The sequence below is a fragment of the Tribolium madens genome, unplaced genomic scaffold (assembly GCF_015345945.1).
Source record: "Tribolium madens isolate multiple individuals breed KSU strain unplaced genomic scaffold, Tmad_KSU_1.1 Scaffold_96;HRSCAF=242;Tcas5.2_LG5, whole genome shotgun sequence".
Lineage (NCBI taxonomy): Eukaryota > Metazoa > Arthropoda > Insecta > Coleoptera > Tenebrionidae > Tribolium > Tribolium madens.
In genome coordinates this window covers 11,482,519-11,505,955 of record NW_025401068.1, presented here as the reverse complement: position 1 = coordinate 11,505,955, position 23,437 = coordinate 11,482,519, and the positions used below count along the sequence as shown (strand labels likewise).

The 23,437-nt window shown below is 32.8% G+C and overlaps 2 protein-coding genes across 7 annotated transcripts in view; both read right to left on the bottom strand.

Moving 5' to 3' along the window:
* Positions 1 to 23,437, bottom strand: part of LOC123012425 (NPC intracellular cholesterol transporter 2 homolog a) — a 328,174-nt gene that overhangs the window by 110,490 nt on the left and 194,247 nt on the right. For all 6 annotated transcript variants that reach the window (XM_044410326.1, XM_044410328.1, XM_044410331.1 and 3 more), the window contains one exon: positions 8,056 to 8,100. In XM_044410326.1, coding sequence (XP_044266261.1) covers positions 8,056 to 8,100 — 45 coding nt within the window. The remainder of the gene's footprint in view (positions 1 to 8,055; positions 8,101 to 23,437) is intronic.
* On the bottom strand, positions 3,949 to 5,729 carry LOC123012421 (transcription factor Sox-3). Its single transcript, XM_044410317.1, has one exon. It carries the CDS (start codon positions 5,653 to 5,655, stop codon positions 4,645 to 4,647), a length of 1,011 nt encoding a protein of 336 aa, XP_044266252.1. The 5' UTR covers positions 5,656 to 5,729; the 3' UTR covers positions 3,949 to 4,644.

Sequence of the window (23,437 nt, the reverse complement as noted above, 5' to 3'; positions counted from 1 at the left end):
TTAAATCTCGACAGAAATTACCTCCTACTGGGCTGAGGCAGTTTGAAAAGTTTTTCGGAGAACGGACGATAATTTCACCAACCATTAGGGAGTTTTGGGAAAAGCTGAGCTGACAGTTTGGGCACTCTCACTAAAATTTCACTTAATTTTCAAACTCAAAGTGTGCTTTACCAAACTAAGCTCCATAGGCTGAGAATTTTCAAAATTTAATTCTTTCAGTTTTAATTTTTCTAATATATACAGTAGAACCACGCTTTAACGATAATTCAAGAGACCAAAATTTGTACGCGATAAATTATCCCCATTATTGATAATTTTTCTTCACAGATGATATAAATGTAATATAAATAAAAATACAGGGTGCGCCAGAACTCGCGCCCCAGAGAAAAATGCCATATAAGGTTAGATGCCAGGAACATGGAAAAAATGTTAAAAAAAATTATCTATAATAGTTATGAGGGTTTAAAGTTTGCACTTTGACTCTATTTATTTCTGTGGGAAAAATAATTTTCCAAGTTTTTTTGCTATAGGCTATTAAAAGAGGAAACAAGGAAGCTGTATCCTAAATTATAACTCTGTCCAATGTTATTTGTGGCTTTTATTGGCAAAATGTTTTTCCTTTTACTAAATAATTGTAAAAAAAAACATATACAAGATCATCAGTATCCTTAAATAGATATAAAAAAATGTTAAATGTCAAAAAATAAATGTCAAAATTTTTTGACAGATAGAATTTTTTAAACGTTTTTTTCATGTTCCTGGTATCTTACTTTACTTGAAAATTAATAAATGTAATATTTCCTTGTGGAAAGAGTGATAATAGACTAAGAAAATCTAGTCTAAAGCAACACGGTTGCTTTTTTTCTAGGAATATATTCTGAAATTGTGACTAATAAGAATTTATTCGTTATAGAATTTTTTTATACAAAAGGGTATACTGTGTTATAACAGGGACTCGCTATAGAGGAGTTCTACTGTACATAATTTTAGCAGAAATTAGAAACCATGATTTATTTTCTATTTTTGTCAAGTACCCACAATAAATTAAAATTTGTTTGAAAATTCTGTTGTCGGTCAAGGGTAGTGTTTAATTTATTTGCTAAATTGTCAAAACAAGAGTCTTAAAGCAAAATGTGTTTTAAAAAAATACCAAAACAGTGTTGATGACTTTTGGTGGCAACAATTTTAATGGTAATTACACAGAAAATATTTTTTACTTTAAACTGGACCATAATATTATACTCATATTTTTCAAAGCTTTAAATTGAAAAAAAAAATGTAAAACAACTAGAAAGTCCACTCCACAGATTTCTATTTTAAAAGATAACTAAAAATTTTCAACTTTTGTACTCAACCAGCTAAATAATTCAGTTAAGTAAATTACTTTTTTTCAGTTCGGTTTAATACATGTGTTTTTTTTTAATAAAACGTAACAAAAGTTTTAAACAATTTTAGTGAAAAATTTTACAAATCATTTCAAGAGATACGGGAAATTGACCAGAATTTTGAAAAAACTCAATTGCTTCCGAAAACTGAAAATATCAGGAATCAAAGCACCTTCAAGAGCTTTCTCGGAACAGGCAGAAAACATATCAAACACCTCTCTAATTCAAAGAACTCGTTAACATTTTGATATCAAACAATTTTATTTCTTCACATTTAAAAAAAAGTTTCAAAAGTAAGGATTATTTGTTTTCATAAAAAATCTAATCTTTTTAGTATTGCAATAAATAAACAAAATAATCTAAACCAACGATTTTTTACAAATATAACATTTCTTAACTAGTTCATAAAACATTTCATGTTTTCCTAAAACTACAATATCCTCAACTTTTTACATGTAAAAATGAAATAATTGCTTATTCCCTTAGTATGTAATAAAATAAAAGATGTTTTTTATGTTGGTAAATTGCATGACCCTATGAAAGAACCAATCTGAATTTAGTATTTAATATGATTACCATAGCAACACTGACTAGCTAAAATTAACAAGCGGAAATTTTTTAACACAAAAAGTAAACTTAAATATTTAGTAAAATTTTATTTTAAACATCAAAAATTAAGACTTACTTGAACTTGTGATGTCATCCAAATACCCCTTGTGCATTGATTGAATCCGAAATTTTTTTCTCGTAATTGGCAAATCAAATAATTATTTCCGGAAACAATCAATGCACTCGAGATATTATAAGTGCTTATTAAAATAAGAATTATTAAACATGGTGATTTTTAAAAACCGGCAAGTGCTGTAGTTTTTATTTATGGCCCAATTTCAATTATTACTAAACAAATTTTAACAAAGGAAAGGTAAATGCCATTAATTTTTATTTTTATAAAATTGAAAATAAAGTCAGAGAATTTCCTTATTAAACTTTTGTCGCGCTTTATTACGAATTGTTTGCAAGAGACGTCAGTGTTCATCTAAACTCGATGCTCCTTTTCGAAGACGACATAAAAATTATGTTATGTAAAACTTGAAAAGATAATAGAAAAATAGAATCCGAACTTTCTACTCCATAAATCAAGTTTTACATCTCTATAACTTCCAGCTAACAATACACAGTTTAACCAGGTCTAGGACAAACTTCTCATTTTTTTATTTCGTTATAAGATTAAATTTAATTCTGTCAAAGTTAGATAATATGTGGTGCACCTCTAACCCCGCTAGTTAGTGCATTCGATGATCAATAAAAAGCTCCCAAATGTGTTGTGTCTGAAAGCAATTTTTGCGAAAAAGTTCAATTAATCCTCGCTCGTGTAAAAGCTCGTAATCAAGGCTTTCCTGCGACGAGTGCATGTAAGACGCCTAATCGCCATCACCATCGCACATTACTGCTAATGCAGCCTTCGCGTGAACAAAGTCTCTCTTGCCGCCACACAGCCCTTCACACACCGAAAGCTATTAATTAATACGGTTACGTGCCACCCAAATTATGTTTTAAATATTTGTTCTTTTCACGTGTAAATTACACCGTGGAGGAAATTCGGCCATTTTTCAACGATGAATTAGTGGAGCTGTCAAAAATAGCCCACCTTTGAATACCAGGGTAAATGCGGGAGAGGTGGACTTTCGAAGTTGGGATCCTAAAAATGGTCCACCTCTCCCGGCCTTACCCTACTGAGGGCTAAGCGTAAAGTTGAACAATGGCCATTTACTGTTTAGAACCTGAGGATTAATGTTTATTCACTGACTTTAAGAATGGAAAAAGCGACAAAATAAATAATTTTCGCCAAACGGCCACTTTTACTTGATGGGAATTTCGGATGAATTAGTGTGTGTCATCTGTCGCACTAAATTTACCATCCCATAATAAAATTTGTTAGGGTTTACGTTATGTTGAATAACAAGTTTTGATTTATTCAATGAACCGGTTTCAGATCGTTCGCAAGCCATCTTCAGTCACAGGGCCTGCAATGACCGGTTTTACTATTTTTTCAGCCGTTACAGCGAAAAATGTAACGAAAACTTGGTTACTATAAATGTCAACACTGCGGTATTAAAACTAATTAATAGGAATGATTATAGTTTCAGTCACTTGTAATTTATATCCTGGGCAATTTATTACTCGATTTATTATTCTCTCAAGCAGTCAATACTGGTTTTAAATCATAAAATAATCATCAATTAGTGATAGCTTCGAGTTTAGTAACGAACTCTAAAGACAAACAAACTTGAACTTTTTCTTTAATTTTTTTTGAAAATAATGACCAAAATGAGTAAATAGTAATTCAAGTTACACATTGCAAATATTTATCTCAAAGTTTAATTTATTGGTGTTTATATTTTACATAATTTTGAATATAATTGAAAAGTGAGTTGTTTTAGTAAATTATCACAGTAGGGCCCCGACATAAATTATGGTGCAAACACTACTCTTGCTAATAGGTGTTACCTACCTGTCTAAGGCTAGTCAGGTAGTTGCAAAAATGTTGAATAAAACACTCATAAACTTGTCAATCTCATATATTCACATTTTCGTTCCATTGACTAATAATTGTAAACACACTGTACATTGAAAAAAGTAACTTAAAATTAATATGTACAAAGCTGTGATGATAAATTTGAAATGTTCATTTCTTTCTCAGGCCGACATCACAATTAAAAAATGTTTGATTTTTCGAGTAACAAATGTTTCGCGCACCGGAAGAATGAACAAACAAAAAATATAAAAAAAAATAATAATAATAGAGAATAACCAACAAGAACAAACCGATAGTGCTCTCTTCGTCCAAGTGGCAAAAATCTAAGAGTTTAATAAATATTTACACTAAATATGAGATGCGGAAGAGACACTGGGATCGTTTGTCAAAAAACCTAAGAGAGACTTGTCCGGTGATTCCGGGCACGTCTCCTGGGCCCTATTTACAAAATTTTTGGTAGTGAACCTTCGTGATGTTCTATACAAAACGCGTTTGAATGACTATATACAGTGTGAACTAAATAAATGGCGACGGTTTCATTTTGCGTGAGCGTGAGAATCGAGAAATAGGAAAAGTTTGTTTGTACTAGACCACTTACAGCAAAATGAACGGCCGCATCCTTACAAATATAACAATACTGTAGATGGTTAAGGAACCAAAATTCGCATCAACTATTTACACTTTTTATCATCAGTCACCACCGTCGAGTTCGAACAGCGGCTCTCACATGTGCGCGAGGGGCGCCAAGGGCCCCGGCCCGAGCGGGTCCGGCGACGCACTATACTGCTGCATGTGTTGGGAGCCATCGGTGGGCAGGTACATGGAGATCATCTGGCGGAGGTCCCCCTGGGGCTGCGGCTGCTGGCCGTACTCCCGTTTCACGCCCGGCGTCGGCGTGTGCAGCCCCGAACTCGGCGACACCGGCTCCGACTTTATGCTGGACCCGGAGGGGCTGTGCGACGACGTCTGCTGCATGCCGTAGGGGGAGCCGGCACTCTGGGGCACAGTGGCCCCATAACCGTAACCGTTCATGTACTGCATCTGCGACATGTCGTAGCGGCCGTAGTTGGACCCCGTGTACTGCTGCTGGTAGGCCCCCGGGTCGTGCATCATGTACCCATTGGGCATGTACCCATTGGGCATCTGGTACATGTCCCGACTGGACACCTGTTGGACCGCTGAGGGCGCCGTCCGCGTCGGGTCACTAGTCGGGATCAAACTAGACGTCCCCAAGGGGTATTTATCCTTCTTCAGGAGTGTCTTAGTCTTCCTTCTCGGCCGATACTTATAATCCGGGTGCTCCTTCATATGAACGGCCCTCAAACGTTTAGCTTCGTCTATGAAGGGCCGTTTTTCAGCTTCACTCAGTAGTTTCCATTCGGCCCCTAACCGTTTCGAGATTTCCGAATTGTGCATTTTGGGGTTTTCCTGGGCCATTTTCCGTCGTTGCCCCCTTGACCACACCATGAACGCATTCATTGGCCTTTTGACTCTTTCCATGTTCTGCGATTTAGTATTATTGTTGTTGTTGTTCTGGGTCTGGTGTTGGGTGGCTGATGGTTGATGGTGGTGCAGCTGCGGCGGCGGCTGGGGTGGTTGGGGCTGATGGTGCATCTGATGGGGGTGTTGGCCCATGTGCATGGGGGCCAGCGACCCGTACGATTGTATAGCGTGGTGCGGCGGCATCGTCGCGTGCAAACTGCCCCCTTTGAGGTCCGTTTCCATCGTCAACATGTCTTCCGTCGGCGCGAACAGTTTGCTGGTTTTCACTGCACACTACACGAACACGAATCACCTCCACGCTACTCGGAGTTACTCTACGTTATGACGGTGTTGTTCTCTACCGCCGGTGTTTCCCCGTACCCCCACTACAAGCGCTGATTGACAGCAACGCCTGCCATCTTTGCACAGGACCAATCGGAAAGCGCCGACACGCCCCCTAGAGCCCCTCTAGACGCGCTGCAGCGCTCCAACGGGGCCGATACTAATTACAGACGATTACTAATTGTAGCTCAGGGCTATTTTTACTGCAACATACGCTAATCATTAATTAATAGGAGCATCGGACGAAATTCACTAATTACGATCAAATTTTTTCACTAAATATATCCACTTTCAATTTAATCTCACTACGGGCCTGATAATAGGCCCACACAATATTCAAATACACTCTCACCCACTCGATGGTTTTTTTTTGACTCTGCATTTGTGTAAATAAACAGAAGCTGTGCAAATTACGTGCTACCTGGTTTCAGTTCGGGCGAGGCACCACAGGGGACGACAGCCGAGGCATTGTCTCTGATATTTATGTATCAGCAGATAATATCTCAAGTAATTGTTCTTGTAATTGGCTCAAACCCTTTTACAAAAAACCTGCCCAAGACATCATTGGCTTTACAACACCAAAAACGTGGAATTTTTACCAACACTTCATACTATAGGCGTCCCAAAAAAATTGCAAAAAAGTAGGTAATTTCAAATACTTTTTTGTAACCTACTTAACAGTAGAAACTAGTAATTGTTTTCGTTGCTCCAAATCATATAAAAAAGACCATTGGTCAAAGGAAAGAATAAAAATAATTTCTTTTCAAGTTTAACAACCTGTAACTTTTTATGTTATGTTTAATCAATTTTTCAAGTTTTAAACAATTGGTCCGATTTTTCAATTTCGATTTAACTTAGAGTGAAATTTTTTGTGGAATTAATGAAGTCTGGAAACTGTCCGACTGTCCAAAGTCTAATTAGTGATTTGTCGTCGTCGTCGCCGCCGCGACGGTCACACCGGCTGCCTATCTGAGCGACACAGAAGCTTGACTTGTCATCGGATAACAAAACCCCAACTAACTTTACTAGTGACTTGCCGGAAACTAATCACAGGATTATTAGGGAAATTATTGATTTTTCACAAATGAGGAGAAAAATGATTGTAAAAGTACAAATTTTGATAGGTAATTGCAATAAATTTGTAGAGATTCACTTCTGTGTTTGTTTGCTTTCTTGTTTGATAAAAATAAAAAAAATTGTAAACATTTTTGGGCGAGAAACAATTTATAGAGAATTAATTGCGATCGAATGAATGAAAGGAAAATATACCTGAAATAATTGAAAATATTTTTAATAAAACATAATAGGGTTAATCGGGGAAGAATGGACCATATTTTACAAAATATACTATAAAATTATGATCTTTGCTTCAATTCACACTACGAATTTCTATTTCATTTCATTTTCTCTTAATATTTATCACATTACATTTATTGTCTTTTGTATTTTTTAGTCTTTTCTCTTGTAAATTTCGTGCACTTTTTTAATAATGTAAATCATAAGCCAGTTTTAATTAAAAATACACTAAAAAATTATGCTCAATAAACGAGGGGAAAAAGATAACTACTAAGTGTGAATAATAGTATATTATGTTATTTGGCGTAACGAGAGCTGAGCCACATAAACTCACTTTTTCTCCGAATAACATGTATTATTTTATCGGCAAACGTATTCAAATTGAGAGTAAAGATTAACACTATAATTAGCAAGTAAATGAACAAAATAATCAGGACGCTTTGCAAGTAAGGAAATTATAGTATTATATAAAAAACATCACGCGTCAGTATCGGAATTTGTGTTGAGATTTTCGAAAGTGTTTATTAATTTAATTAGTGCAGTTAGTAGTACAAAATGTCGAATGCTCATTATCTACAATGTATGTATCTCTCCACAGCTAAAGAGACAAAAAAAAAAAACAGCATTAGTAAATGTTAATAATGTCATAGTAAAAGTAAAAACCCTTGCTTAGGCACAAAAATAGAATTTTTTCCACGGGAAGATCAAACTTTTAGGTACTTGTGACATTTAGTCATAAAAGTGGTCACTTTTGTGACGTTTACGGATAAAACCCTTCTTTTCGATTACAAATCGAATACATGGTTTATATAGAAATAATGAGAGATGAAGCCCTATAGTCCATCTCTCCCGAATTTACCCTACACAAACTCATTCTTGCATGCAAATAAAATCAAATTTTTGAAAAAAACATTTTTTGCATTTCTAAACACTAAACCAAAATATTATTCACTCAGTCATGCTGAAAATCCTCATATCCTTTTCAAATATTTTGTATAAATAAGTATCACTTACCCAATGTTTGAAATATTGTTTGTTGATCCTTGCAAGAGTTGGCTCCTGAAACAAAAACAAAAATTAATTACTTATATTTTTAAGATTAAAGCAAATATTTTTCAAAATAACAAAAACGTCCAACACACTAGCAAAGTATTTTTTTGAAAATTGATTACTCAAAGCTAATTAACCCCAATCAATAAAGTATGATTCGAAATAGCTAAAAGTCAGTGATATAAACCGAGCTGAAGCGTAATTTATGGTTATTGCGGGTTATAGCAATGAAATAAATCCCAGAGGCAGGTAAAGCCTGGCATTATTATTGAATCTGTCACTTCCCATGGCCACAAGTAGCTCCTTGCAAACAAATTTCAGTTTTTTCCTTCAATTTCAACAAATCGATTGCGATCTAAATAGAAAACCGCGAAATTGAAATATATTCCAAGTTCCCGTAAACGGCGGCAAAAAGCCGCGTACATGTCCAATTTGCGTTTCGCTTCGTCAGAAAGCCTCGTCTTTTTGCCCCAAACTGGTGGAATTGTAGGTAGGGTCAAAGGGCGTTGGATATATCCGTGTGTAATAATGGTTTTGTGGGCCAGTCATTAGGAATTCGCGTACAAATTTGCAGACGGTAATGACGGGTCGGTGCTCAAACACGGGACGCTGTGCCGGTTTAAAACTATGTCAACACGGCAAATTGTGCATACACTCTCATTGTTGGAGGGCCCCATCAAAGATGCATGAGATGGCGTTGGCGGGCGCTCCGCTTCGCTTCCGGCTTGCGCAACGTTCGCTGTTTGGTTTTAATACATTTTCAATGAACGACACTGAAAGAATGTTTCACTCTAGCGAGCTTATCTTGGATCTGCAGTTTTTGAATTACTGACCCCGACACATACGGGGGAGCTCAAGTGGGAGAAGAAGGGAAAACTGAGGAACAACGCAAATTTTTTCAAGAAATAACAGAAAATAACTATTTATTGTTACGAGTTTAAAAAACAGAATTCGGTTTTGATCGTGTAAATTGATAAATTAACAAAGTATGAGAGAAATAAACCACATTTTAGTGTAAAATTATTCGGGAGAGGAGTCCTACAAGAGTTCTAAGTTCCAAAGTCCGTTTCTCCCGGATTACTCTACATAAAAAACATAAATATATTCTGTTGTGATGTAAAAGTCTTCCCGATGATGCATCTCTCTCGGATTTACCCTAACATTCATTTTTTAACTCTAATGTTATTATGTAGTGAGGATTCACGATAATAAGAAAATATTTTTATCAATAAAAATAAAATTTATTGATCCTTTTGTAATAAATATCTCTAACAAAAATTTTTTTTCTATATTTTCTAAACCTTTTTACAACCTTTAACTACCTGGAATTTGCCAACATTTTCACGATAATTGACTTTTCAGGACATGTAGAGTTAAAAAAAAATGGAACTGGGACAAATTTTTAGCTAAAATTAAACTATTCTTTTTTGAGGCTTTGATTCCAAATCTAACCTAATCGTTGTTTGAGAATTTGGGCGTTTGGCAATTCAATTTAAGAAACTTCAAACGCATTTTCAGGCCCTAGAAACAATTTTTTAGGCCCAAAATTTTTAGTCTGGCTAGTACAGTTCTGCAGTTTTTTTCAAAAAAATCCTCGAACAAGTCAATTTTATTGTTTTTAATATTTTGACATTATAGGATTCGTTTTTAAGTTGTGACGTCATTTTTAATTCTTTTAAATGACAACTGACATTTGTTGTCATTGACACTGTTTTAAATAGCACATATCTTTATCTTTCTAACAATAGAAAAAAAAACTTTAAAAAATAAAAAATAAAAATTTTAAACAACCAAAAAAATATTGACATTTAAACATAAAAAGCCTTATCTTTTTGTTTTTGTCTTATTTTATAAAAGGCAATTGTTTTTTTGTATATTTTTTTAATTAATTAACATAAAAACACTTAATATGAAACCTAAACACAAAAAAATAAAAACAAAAAGCAATCACCCCTTATAAAATAAAGCAAGTACAAGAGGATAAAGCTCTTTGTATAAAACTTTCTATAACTTATTTAAGTTCGTTTATTTTATTTTCTTCTTATTTTGCGTTTATTTTGCTTTATTTTTTTAAATTTTGTTATGCTTACCATGTGTACTATCTACAACAGTTATAAAAAATATCAGTTGAGATTAAAAAAAATAGAAATGACGTCATTACTCGAAAACAAATAGTGTCATAAATGTCACTATATCTCAAAATGTAGCATTTAAAAAAATAAAATCGACCTGTTCGAGAAATATTTTTAAGAATGACTCATAACAAAAATATTTTGTGCGTTACTTTTAGTTCAGTCTGTAAACTATAATTTTCTGCGTTATTATTTCTAAAGAAAGATAAAGTTTTAAAGTAGGGCTCATTTTAAACTACAGATCCCACGATAAAAACGAAAATAACATCGAAATCTGCGTTTGATTTTCTATCGAATAGGGAAAATCCGGAATCAATCGGTCATAAATATGTATATTTCAAAACAAAATGTTTTTTTGAAAAACTTAATACGCCAAAATATAAAATTTATTAGAAGAAAGAATAAATTTTATGCTTCAAAAACTAAAAAAAAAAAATATAGGCAGATACCAACGTTTCTCAAAAATCATGTAAAATTAGTTTTTTACTATATTTTCTACAACTTCAAAACTACGAATTTTTCAGTTTTTTCAGGTCAGTTGAGCTTTCGAAATATTTTAGAAACCAAATATTTCTCTTTTTTGCTATATCTGCTAAACCTTTTATAACTTTTAAACTATCCGCAATTTCCCAGCTTTTTCACGTCGATTGACTTTCCGAGACATTTTACTAATGTAGATTTAAAAAATTTGGAAATGGAACGGATTTTTGGCTGAAAATAAACTATTCTTCCAAGTTGGGGCTCTCATTCCAAATCTAGGCCACTTTTCTGCGATAAATATAATAGTTTTGCTGTAATCGCTGTTTGAAAATCTAAGAGTATGGAAATTCAATTTAAAAAATTTCAAACAGTTTTTTTTCAGAAACTATAAACTTCAAAATAGAAACATCATCGGACTCGGCGTTTGATTTTCGATCAAATAGCGAAAACCCAGAATCGATCAAAAAAAATATTTTTTGAAAAAAGTCTACACTATTTAACTTAATTCGTCAAATCATAAAATAAATTTAAATAAATAATAATTTTTATGCTTCAAAAAGTAAAATATTTTGAAAAACTCGACAGATACTAACGTTTCTTAAAAATCATGCAAAATTAGGTTTTTCCTATAGTTTCTACAAGATATAATTTAAGAAGGAAGTTGAAAATATTGAAAACTTTGTATAATCGAAAGAATTTAAAACTTGTACAAGAGCGCTTTCAAGGCTAGCTGAAGGTAAAATCCGTCCATAAAGAACGCAATTACTCGTCTGTCGAACCTCTCGTCCACTACCTGCCAACAATCCCATTCGAAAGCTCATCGGAGCGAAAGCTCTTGCGTAAAATTCTTGTCTTGGGCAAACATCTTGCCCTCTGTTTTTTCCCTGATGGTAAAGTTCAAGCCGACATTTGAGACGCTTTTGATTGAGGAAGAAGAGAAAGTCCATCGACGCGTAATTATAGTACAGTGAGAGAAATCGGCGAGTTTCATAACGGAATTCCTCGACGATTTAAATATTAGGGACCAGGTGTGCTCAGGCCCGGTGCAGGTATTTGGGTACCGGGAGACAGCAGGGAACCGGAGTGATTGACAGCTCCGGATCGCGGCGAGCTTTGACGGTTAATGAAGACAGGGCAGGGGGAGAAGGATAAGCCTTCCAGGACCACCACCAGTAACGACCCATTTTGCCAGAAAATAACACAAACTTGTGTTTTTTGCTCTCGATTAACACCTTGGATTTGTCATGGTGTTTTTTTCATCATAAATAATGGTCCACATTTCGGCTGTTAATTTTTCTCGATGAAAAATTGGCTCCGATAACTATCAATATCCTTCAGACGATCAATAGGTGTACTACTCGGGGATGATTTATAATAACTTTCCATCATTAAGGGATTTTTTTAGGCGTAATCCCGACGGGAGCGTCGCGAAGGAAATTTTAATCTGGCTAATTAAGTTTCTAGAATGTTGTAAAATTGATTACACGTTTTTGTATACGTCACAGATAATTATCATTTCGAATATTCCAGATATTTGTTTTTGAAAGAGGATAACACGTGTTTGCGAGTGCACGTGTCGGGAGTTAAGGTACTGATCGATTTTATTTACTCAACTAACAAATGCGACAACCAAGCTCGAAAAATAGTGATTGAAAGCTTCTCTTACCCCTGTTATAAAAATTTTAGAAAGTTATTATTAAGTTTAATGGTCTAGGTTTTTTTTACAATTTTTTGTAATATTTATAGAAAACGATAACCCTCAATATCAAATGCAAATTCTGATGTTGTTTTCATTTTTATTGTGAGTCTGTTGTTTACAAAAAAATACGTTTAAAATTTCCAATTAAATTTATCACAGAAAAGTGGCATAGATTAGAATCAGAGTCCCAAATTTAGGAAATAGTTTATTTGTTAAAAATCTGTTGCTTTTTCAAATTTTTGAAACTCTACATGTGTAAAATGTCCCGGAAAGTCAATCGACATAAAAAAGCTTGGAAATTGCGGGGTTGGGAAGACATAGATAAAAAAGAAATATTTGAAATAGAATATTTCGAAAACTGAACTGACGTAAAAAAACTGAAAAATTCGTAGTTTTGGAGTTAAAAAGAGTTATAAGAATATAAGAAAAAACTAATTTTGCATGATTTTTGAGAAACGTTAGTATCTGTCAAGTTTTTCAAAATATTTTAGTCTTTGAAGCATAAAATTTATTTTATGATTTATATTAAGTTTAATAGTGTAGACTTTTTCAAAAAATATTTTTTTTTTAAATATATTTATAGACCGATCGATTCTATGTTTTCGCTATTCGATAAAAAATCAAACGCCGAGTCCGATGCTGTTTTTATTTTCGCGGTGGAGTTTGTAGTTTCTGAAAAAAAATTGTTTGAAATTTCTTAAACTGAATTTCCAAACTCTTAAATTTTCAAACAAAAACTATTACATTTATCACAGAAAAGTGGCCTAGATTTGGAATTAGAGCCCCAAGTTTGAAGAATAGTTTATTTTCTGTCAAAAATCTGTTCCATTTCCAAATTTTAGAAATCTACATTAGTAAAATGTCTCGGAAAGTCAATCGACGTGAAAAAGCTGGGAAAATGGGGATAGTTTAAAAGTTATAAAAGGTTTAGCAGATATAGAAAAAAAGAGAAATAATTGGTTTCTAAAATATTTGGAAAACTCAAGTGACCTAAAAAAACTAAAAAATTCGTAGTTTTGGAGTTAAAAAAAGTTGTAGAAAATATGGTAAAAAACTAATTTTGCATGATTTTTGAGAAACGTTGGTATCTGTCTATTCTTTTTCAAAATTTTTAGTTTTTAAACCATAAAATTTATTATTTTTTTGAATTTATTTTATAATTTGACGTATTATGTTTTTCAAAAAACATTTTGTTTTGAAATATATTTATGACCGATTGATTCCGGGTTTTTGCTATTCGCTAAAAAATCTGCCTACTTTTTTCAAAAATTTGAAGTATAAAATAAAAATAAAGTTTTTGAAGCATGAAATTAATTGTCTTTTAGATTTATTTTATAATTTGACGTATTAAGTAAAAAAGCATTTTTTTTTGAAATATATTTATGACCGAAAATTAAACAGATTTTGATGTTGTTTTCGTTTTTGTCGTGGGGTCTGTAGTTTTAGAAAAAAAATGCGTTTGAAGTTTTTTAAATTTAATTTTTAAACTCAAATTTTCAAACGATTACATCAAAACTATTAAATTTTTCCCAGAAAAGTAGTATAGATTTGGAGTCAAAGCCCCAGATTTTTAAAGAGGTAAAAATTTGTCCCAGTTCCAAATTTTTTGAACTCTGCATGTCCTGAAAAGTCAATTGACGTGAAAAGGCTGGGAAATACCAAGTAGTAGTAGTAAAAAGGTTTAGAAGATATAGAAATAAATATTTGGTAGAGCTATTTATTCGAGAAAAAAAATATTTTTATTGGTGAAAATATTTTCTTATCGTCCTGAATCTTCGCTACATAATAACATTGGAGTTAAAAAAAATATTGTTAGGGTAAATCCGGGAAAGATGCATCATCGGGAAGACTTTTACACATCAGAATATATGTAAAGAGTGCTGCATTTTGGATGTCCGAATAGGGAATCTCCGAAACTAAGAGGTTTAGCCAAAAACGAGTAATACATTCTGGGGCTCATTTTTTGAGAAAATAATATTGGTTAACACCGCATCCCGCTATCGTCTTTTGTTTTCGACTTATAGACAAAAAATGACATTTTAGCGAAATCTAAAAAAAATCATATCTTCGTTATTATAGAAGACACAGATTTGAAATAAAGACATTATAGAGGCACTTTTTTACGTAGAATTTAATAATGTAGTTAACAATTTTTTTCAGTTGTTTGTTTAGGCGTAATAAGATATACTTGTTGATTTACAATTTATTTTGCATCTTTTTCATCACTTAATACTTAGAAAACTCTTTCATTAGTGACACTGGTTGAATAATACAGTTTAAATCCTTTTAGTTGAAGATGCAACATTTTTTCATGGCCAACTGCGAACAAAAATCAAAGATAATTTTTTGCTAAAAATGTATTATAATAATTTGTTACAAATATATATTTTTAGATAAAAAAAAAACAAGCTTTTTAAAAATGATATAGCCATCTATAATTCCCATTAAAAAAAATACAAGTTTATTTTATTACGGCTAAACAAACAACTGAAAAAAAAATGTTAACTACGTAAAAAAGCGCCTGTATAATGTTTTTACTTCAAATCTGTGTCTTCTATAATAACAAAGACATGAATTTTTTTAGATTTCGCTAAAATGTCAATTTCTATCTATAAGTCAAAAACAAAAGACGTTAGCGGGATGCGGTTTTAACCAATATTATTTTTTCAAAAAATAAGCCCCAGAATGTATTACTCGTTTTTGGCTAAACCTTTTAGTTTCGGAGATTCCCTATTCGGACATCCAAAATGCAGCACCCTGTACATATTTGGAGAAAACAGTCTGTGGAACTTAAAACCTTTGTAGGACTCCTTCCTCCCGAATTATTTTACACCAAATTAAACGTTATAAGAAGGTTTAGAAGATATAGAAAATTTGTATATTTATTTCAGAAAGATAAATAAATTTTGTTCATATTGGTGGTAAAATTAGAAAAAAATAATGTTATGGTAAATCCGGGAGAGATGCATCATCGATTTTGTGTAGAATTTTTCTAGGCGGTGTTTTAGCAGTTGTTCGTTTAAAATGGCTAGGTGTATAGTTGTGAAACTTGGCGTCGCCTCTGGCGGACAGTTTGCGTTTCCGGCGCTTGAATGCGTTTATCGGGCCTCGTGGACACCGGAACTGGTGCCCGGAGCTGCCGGAACAAGACGACACACGTCATTTCCGCGAATGTCAGATCTAGGACAGCGCCGGCGAGCCGGACCTTCCGATAACTAGTTTAAATAAATTGCCTTCTAATGGTAAATTGAGTTTTCAGATAGGTGTACGCGCGTATCGGATCGATTTTGTTTCCAACTCCTGACAAAAAATCCGGTTATGGAAAGAGGGTTTTTTTTCTCTCAGTCTCGGAGACGATAGGTGTAGTGCACGGATAGGACATACATTGTATTTTTTATCACGCCTGTAAAATGCCCCCAGCCCGGACTATTTCCGGAGTTTGACAGCTCGACCTCCGGATATGACGTTATCTAGACGCGAACTTTTGTGCTCCTCGACCTACCTCTCCTGGAAACTTTTCATTTTCAGCGCTTATATTTAAATATGGTGGCGGTGAAAATCTATCTGAAAGATAAAATTTGCGAATTTGGCGTGTGAAACCGTCAATGAGTCCCAAATCGTCCTGAATGACAGCATAAAATGTGGGGCGTGGTGACCGCGGTGAAATATAACGCTGGGACAGAAATATCTTGTTCCAGGACCACAATGGGTCATGGTGGAGAAAAAATGGTACCATTCATTCGGTCGTGAGTAAAAACTGGAAGCTTCGCCCCCCGTGGTTGCATTGTATGCGGAATTCGGAGCATATTCCTGCCACACGTGCTTTACCTACCAACAATAGGAAATAACCATTTCGATTTGAACTTTCGGCCAGGTATTTGGCTTTACCCTCCTCCGCAACACTGTAATGACGTTTCGAGGAATTTCGCCTTGATTTATACATTTTTTAATCCCTAGACGGACTTTTACGAGCGGTGTTCGCCCTTAGAAACCCAGGTTAGAGTTTGCTTAAAAACAAACTCGGACTAGGCTCCATGTTTGACAATTTTTTTATTGCGTTTTTAAAACGATAATGGGACATCATGAATGACACAATGCCCATAGAGCTAATTCAATTCAAAGTTTCCACAATAGAAATCAAGTCAGGTAGATGGCTTTGTAACGAGGCACTAGAGGGGTTTGATTGACTCCATCGTTTTATATCAACTCACTTTCCGAGGATTTATCCTTTAGCCGTGCAATATGTTTTTCCTAAGAGGATTAACATAGGAAACTTGATCAGTGGCCGATCTAGTAGGTCGTAGAATGGGGCGACAACACAAAAATTCAATTGGAACATATGGACAAACAAAAAATAGAAAGTTTTTTTTAGGCAAACTGAAAAGTTGTTTAACAGAAAATTGTTTTTGTTTTACAAATACTTTGTTTTTATTTCGTAATTTTCAGTGTCAGTAGTGAAAAAGTAAAAACGCACAAAATCAATTTTTACTCCACAAATGTGAGATGTAGTTATAAAAGTGGTCACTTTTGTGACATTTTCGGGTAAAATAAATTATTTCTAATAAATCTGGTTTAAAGACAGACAACGGAGTTAACGTTTCTCAAAAATCATGAAAAATTAGTTTTTTCCTAGATTCTCTACATTTTTTTAACTCCAAAACTACGAATTTTTCAGTTTTTTCACGAGTTTTCTAAATATTCTACACATAAAGTAAGTACCAAATATTTCTCTTTTCTATATCTTATAAACCTATTATAACTTTTAAACTTTCCGCAATTTCCGAGTTTTTTCACGTCGATTGATTTTCCGGGACAATTTACACATGTAGAGTTTCAAAAATTTGGAAATGGAACCGATTTTTGACATAAAATAAACTATTCTTCAAACTTGGGGCTCTAATTCCAAATCTAGGCCACTTTTCTGTGATAAATGTAATAGTTTTGCTGTAATCGCTGTTTGAACATTTAAGAGTTTGGAAATTCAGTTTAAGAAATTTCAATTATTTTTTTGAAACTACAAACTTCTCAAAAATAAAAACAGCATCGGACTCGGCATTTAATTTTCTATCAAATGGCGAAAACCCAGAATCGATCGGTCCATAAATATGTATATTTCAAAAAAAAATTATTTTGGAAAAGCAACAGATTTTTACCTAAAAATAAACTATTCTTCAAACTTGGGGCTCTGATTCGAAATCTATGCCACTTTTGTGCGATAAATGTAATAGTTTTGCGTAATCGCTGTTTGAAAATTTAAGAGTTTGAAAATTCAATTTAAAAAATTTCAAATATTTTTTTTTTAGAAACTAGAAACTTCACAAACAGCATCAGACTCGGCGTTTAATAACCTGGGTTAAAGAAAGACGACTGGGTTAAACATTTTTATGCCTTTCCGTAAATACAAACGAAAAATAATAATTTGAAAAACCCAATGCAATACATTATAATTACTGTACAATTATACATATAGGGTAAATCTGGGAGAGATGGATCAGCGGGAGATATGGAGTTTTCAACTTCATGTTAGGAGAAAAAGAATTCGTAGGTTGGATTGAAATAAGGATCGTAATTTTACAGCAAGTTTTTGATAATGTGCTCGACTTACTCTAGTTCGTCTTGTAGAGGTTTTACTGTAATAGCGTATTTCATTTTATTTAAAAAAAAAATTTGAGTTACCGCAGACTGTTTTTTGAAGGTTTGTAATAATGAAAAAAAATTGAAAAAATCCAGTGTAGTAAAAAACCTAGTAATTTGGGCTTGATGTATAACACTGTTGATCGAAAAAAGTTGCAGATGTTGTTTGTGAATTTTGGTATAGTATTAGACTTTTTTTGCAATTCTTTTTCTTCTCTCCTTCCAATTCCGCAAACCGTCCCACTTTGCACTTCCCTGAACCTCTCAATCCTCCCCAACTGGCGCTAATTACCCGTAGTAAACCAATCGTCGTAAATCCGAATCGGAAATAAATCAAAAAAGACAGTTCGACGTCCACTGGCATCCAATTTTTACAGCCTCGTCATAAACCCGTCACTTTCAACTTGCGATAATTAAAGTGAAGTAGCTCTAAAACCGTGCAATAAAACTATTAAACTTGAGATATTTAAAGGTCGGGATTTTTTTTTCCACGCTGGTTTGAATTTCACGTCTGTTGAACCTGTCGTGGGTCATTATCTTGCCACTCTTGTCACCCATACGTATGTAATCGCTGGCTCGCGACGCCACCTTCATACGTGCATGCCCAGGAAAATGAAAGTAATTTACATTTCACAGGACGCTATTATTTTTCATCGAGACAAGCAATTTTGTCGACGGTTTCCGGGTTTCCAGGAAGGTGGATTTATAAAATTGAATTTTGAAACACACATCATTACACAAGGCGACAAAAAAAAGTCATGTGGTGACAACTTGACAAGTTTTATATCATTTTGTTCGTCTCGGTAAGACAAATCAAATGCACTAAAAAAAAAAATTCAAAAAGTCTATACACTTTGAACTAAATAATTTTTTTTCTAATTTAAATGAATTTAAAATACTTTAACTTTAAAAAATCATTACTCAATAAGTATTACGCCGATTTCCTTCAAATAAAGTAAAGGGATGGACTTGCCCTTTAGAATGATATGCAATTTGAAATTGAATATTGGCAAACTTTTCTTCGAACAGTGTTCGAAAAAGTTCGAAGTAAATCGAAATAATCTAAGAAAAACCGTGCTAGTAAATTTTTTTTCATCATCATCATCATCGTGTAGAGCATCTTTTTATTAGTTACGATCCTAATTTTTAAAATAATATACCGAGTGGTTTTTAAGATATGATTTTTAATTTGCTGTTCACGTATTGCGCCATATAGGAGAAATGCATGTTAATCTTACTGAAAATTGCATTTTTATAAAAATATTTGTTTTAAGGCTCTTCTTTCGCTTAAAAATGGTCAATTGCACCTTCTTTGTTCTAATTAGAATAAACAAAAACTGTTTCTTTACTTAAAACAAACAAAGAGTACCTGCGAACTAATTAAAGCAAATAAAGAGTTTTCTTGTTCTAAAAATGATCACTGATCATTGAGCAAAAAGGATCTAGAAGCTTTAAATATAAGAACAAATCTTTTTCAAATTAAATGACTTTCCATTCAGATTCCAACTTGTTCACTTTGTTCTAGCTTTCTGAACTTTTTTTTGAAAATGTTCTCAGCAAATGCTTTTTCATCACTCTCTACTAATGTTGAATGCAATAAGTCAGTTGCTTCGTGTGCAACTGTTTTCACAACAACTACTACCTACAAGCTAACTGAAGCTAATTGTAGAATGTACCAACAAAATAAATCAGGTGACTTATTGCTTGAAAGTGATGAGAAAGCATTTGCTCAGAACATTTTCAAAAAAAGTTCAGGAAGCTAGAAGAACAAAGTGAACAAGTCGAAATCTGAATGGAAAGTGATTTGATTTGAAAAAGATTTGCCCTTATATTTAAGACTCGTGCCTTAAACTTCTAGATCCTCTTTGCGTAATGAACAGTGGTCATTTTTACAACAAAAAAACTCTTTATTTGCTTTAATTAGTACACAGGTACTCTTTATTTGTTTTAGGTATTGTAATTAGAACAAAGAAGGTGCAATTGACCATTTTTAAGCAAAAGAAGAGTCTTAAAACAAATACTCCTATAAAAATGCAATTTTAAGTAAGAATAACATGCATTTCTCCTATATGGACCAATGCTTGATTAGCAAACCTTAACTTCAAAAAATCATATCTTGAAAACTACTCGGTATATTTTTTTGAAAATTTGGATTACAACTAATAAAGGTATGCTCTACACAATGGTAATAATAGAAAAAAATGTACTCGTAGGGTTTTCCTTAGATTATTTCGATTTACTTCGAACAGTGTTCGAAGAAAAGTTTGCCAATATTCAATTTCAAATTGCATATCATTCTAAAGGGCAAGTCCATCCCTTTAGAATGGTCTTTATTTGAAGGAAATCGGCCTAATAGTTATTGAGTAATGATTTTTTAAAGTTAAAGTATTTTAAATTCATTTAAATTAGAGAAAAATTATTTTGTTCAAAGTGTGTGGACTTTATAAATTTTTTTAGTGCATTTGATTTCTCTCACTGAGACAAACAAAATGATATAAAATTTGTCAAGTTGTCACGACATGACTTTTTTTTGTCGCCCTGTGTTAGTGGTGAAAAGTGAGTTTTTCTGAGTTGTTGGGCCACCTCGTGGTGCGAGTTGTACTACAAAGAGTGTAAATTTCACAGCAACATATAAATCCGCGTGAATAGCATTGAAGTCGAATTGAATGTGAATGCCACCTTGCTTTATATCGGCACAATGTGATAATGGCCTACCTGTTTAACTTTATTATTCATGTCTTTACAGAGTAAAAGCGGAGTCTAGATCAAGTGCACAATCCACGGACAATACCGCCAACATTATCCGTACTATAATGAAATGTTGGGGTCCCATTATTGCTCCTATAAAGAATGTATACAGTGATTTTACAGTGGCGCTGTCCTATTCAATAGACGGGGCATTTTAAATAGTGCACCATCGAACAGGTAAGGTAAAGAAGCCACGAAAATATCTTTCGTGGTGATGTCGTATATAGGGGAGCGTTTTCGAGCTCATTATGCGAAAGTGCACATACATCTATCATAGGCACGAGCAACAAGTTGCAAAGACGCTATTGTCGACAATGGCGAAGAGACGTTCCTTTACTCGGCGAAAATTACTGAATTTGATTCTTCTTCAGGGCACGAGGAACTGCCAATTCGGTGTGGCATTTTTCCACAAAATCGGCCCTTGCAGAGAAAAATTAGAAAAACAATCAAAATTGTAGAAACATGTCGAAAAAAAGCTTTAACAACTTCAGTGTTTTGATAAAAAAAACTCATTAGACGATGAGCAGCAAAGCGGTTTTTTACTAAGAAAAATAAAAATTTTCTTGAAAAAAAAAGTTTCCTGTGACTCAACACAACTCTAATCAGAAAAACTGTTTAAAATTCGTAAAATACGTCTCTCTGCTCTAATTTTACATTTTGTGCTTGTTCTTGATTAAAAATTTAAGAAATTTTAATTTTTTCTCAAACATTCAATTATTTAGACCTATTAACACCGCATTTTTTAATCACTATTCAGTCTAAAAAGCGAAAGAATTTTTTTTGCTTTGTTTTGCAGCTGTCAAAACTGTATTAATTAATAGTTCATTGCGAGAGGTCGTTGACTCTGGAATTACTTGTACAATTTTTTGCTTCGAATCATTTGAAATTATTAAAATTATGTTGGGATTGTTTGGAACTACTGGAATTATTTGTAAACTACTGGAATTGCTGGATTATTATTTTTTTGATAATTTCTATTGAAAATTTCGTTAAATTTTATAGAGCTATCGAAAGTATGTAATTTGGAATTAGAAGAAATATTTTACACATTTTTTCAAGTTAACGTCTAGGTAGTATGTAATCATGAAATACATATTTTTAATCAAAATTAACCCGTAAGTACAAAAACGTAAAAGAATTTTTTTTAAATTTTTTACGTGAAAACTTAAGCATAAAAATAATAACGTAAGAGCGTAAAAATGTAACATATTACATAACAGTATCAAAGTAGTCAAAGTATAGTTTTCATCTCGTATATAGTGTCCATTATAAAATACTCAAATGATTAAAAAACTCGTCCTCAGCTCGTTTTATAAACTTTATCTTTGTGAATAATAATATATCTTTATATCTAATCATAAAAGTTCTTAAATTTATATTTGACTAAAATCATTTTGAAATATGTGGGAAGTTCCATTATATTCCAGGACCGCATTCAATCTTTTGAATAAGATTATAAACATAAAGACGTAAAAAATCTAATTTGGATTTAGAGAAAATATGTTGAAAATATTTTGGAATTACAAGAATTAATTTGTAATTATAGGAATTAATCTAAAAACAATGGAAATACGATGGATTTTTGAAATTACGGGAATTATCTGCAATTACTGGAATTCTTTTTTGAATTATCAGAGATAAATTCTTTTAAAAATCACATTAAATTTTTTATAACTATTAGAATTAAGTTGAAATTACAGGAATTATTTTGGAATTACGCAAATTATGTTGAAATTACAATGGAATTTCGATGGATTATTGAAATTACTGGAATATCGGTAGGTTTTTTTTGGTATTAAATTTTTTTTTGGAATCGGAATTAGTTGTAGGTACACATTTTTTAATTTAATTGTATCACAAACCGCACTTGCAAAATAGCATTTTCTGGCTGTGTAATAGGCACGCACTATTTTTTAGTCCGACCAATTTTAAATTGTCTCAAAAGTCCAAAAAAATTCAAATAGATTGCGCTAGAAAAGTGACATGTATTTAGGTTAGCAACACAATCTCCAAATTAAACTCCAAGTTATTCAATTTCCAAATTAAAAACTGTGAAATAACTGCTTGTTATTTAAAAAATGTCAAAAAATATCCAATGTTGCCAACATTTGGAAAAAAAATTCATAGCCTAGTCCATCAACAAAGTTATTTCCAAACGATTTTCACGCAAAATCAACGTTTATGCAGTTTTAAAACAAAAATTACTTTAATTGATTTAAGAATTGTTATGACGTTTGGTAATGTCTTAATTCTAAAGGTCAAAATTTAATCTAGTCTCCTTTGGACTATTAAGACATCACACATGATGACGTCGCATTGTTTAATATGTCTATTAGAGAAGCAAAATGGAGGCAAATTATAAAAAAATATTTTGACCTAACAGCATGTTCCAAGACTGTATTTAACTTTTTTTTTTCAAATTAATTTATTTTGTGTTTTTAAAATTTCGATTGTGACATTATGATGTTATACATAATTAATTTAAATTTTTCTAGCATTTTTATGATCAATGATAAAAAAAGTAAAACTTTACACATTAGTACAAATATAACAATGGAACTTTAATATGCTTGTATGCCATCATCAAAAAGTGAAAAAACTCTTTAATTTTCTAAAAAAATAATCTAGTTTTTTACGAGTATAATGTGCTACT

Excerpts from the sequence above, each read along its gene's own strand:
- LOC123012421 (XM_044410317.1), bottom strand. The coding sequence starts at position 5,655 with ATGTTGACGATGGAAACGGACCTCAAAGGGGGCAGTTTGCACGCGACG.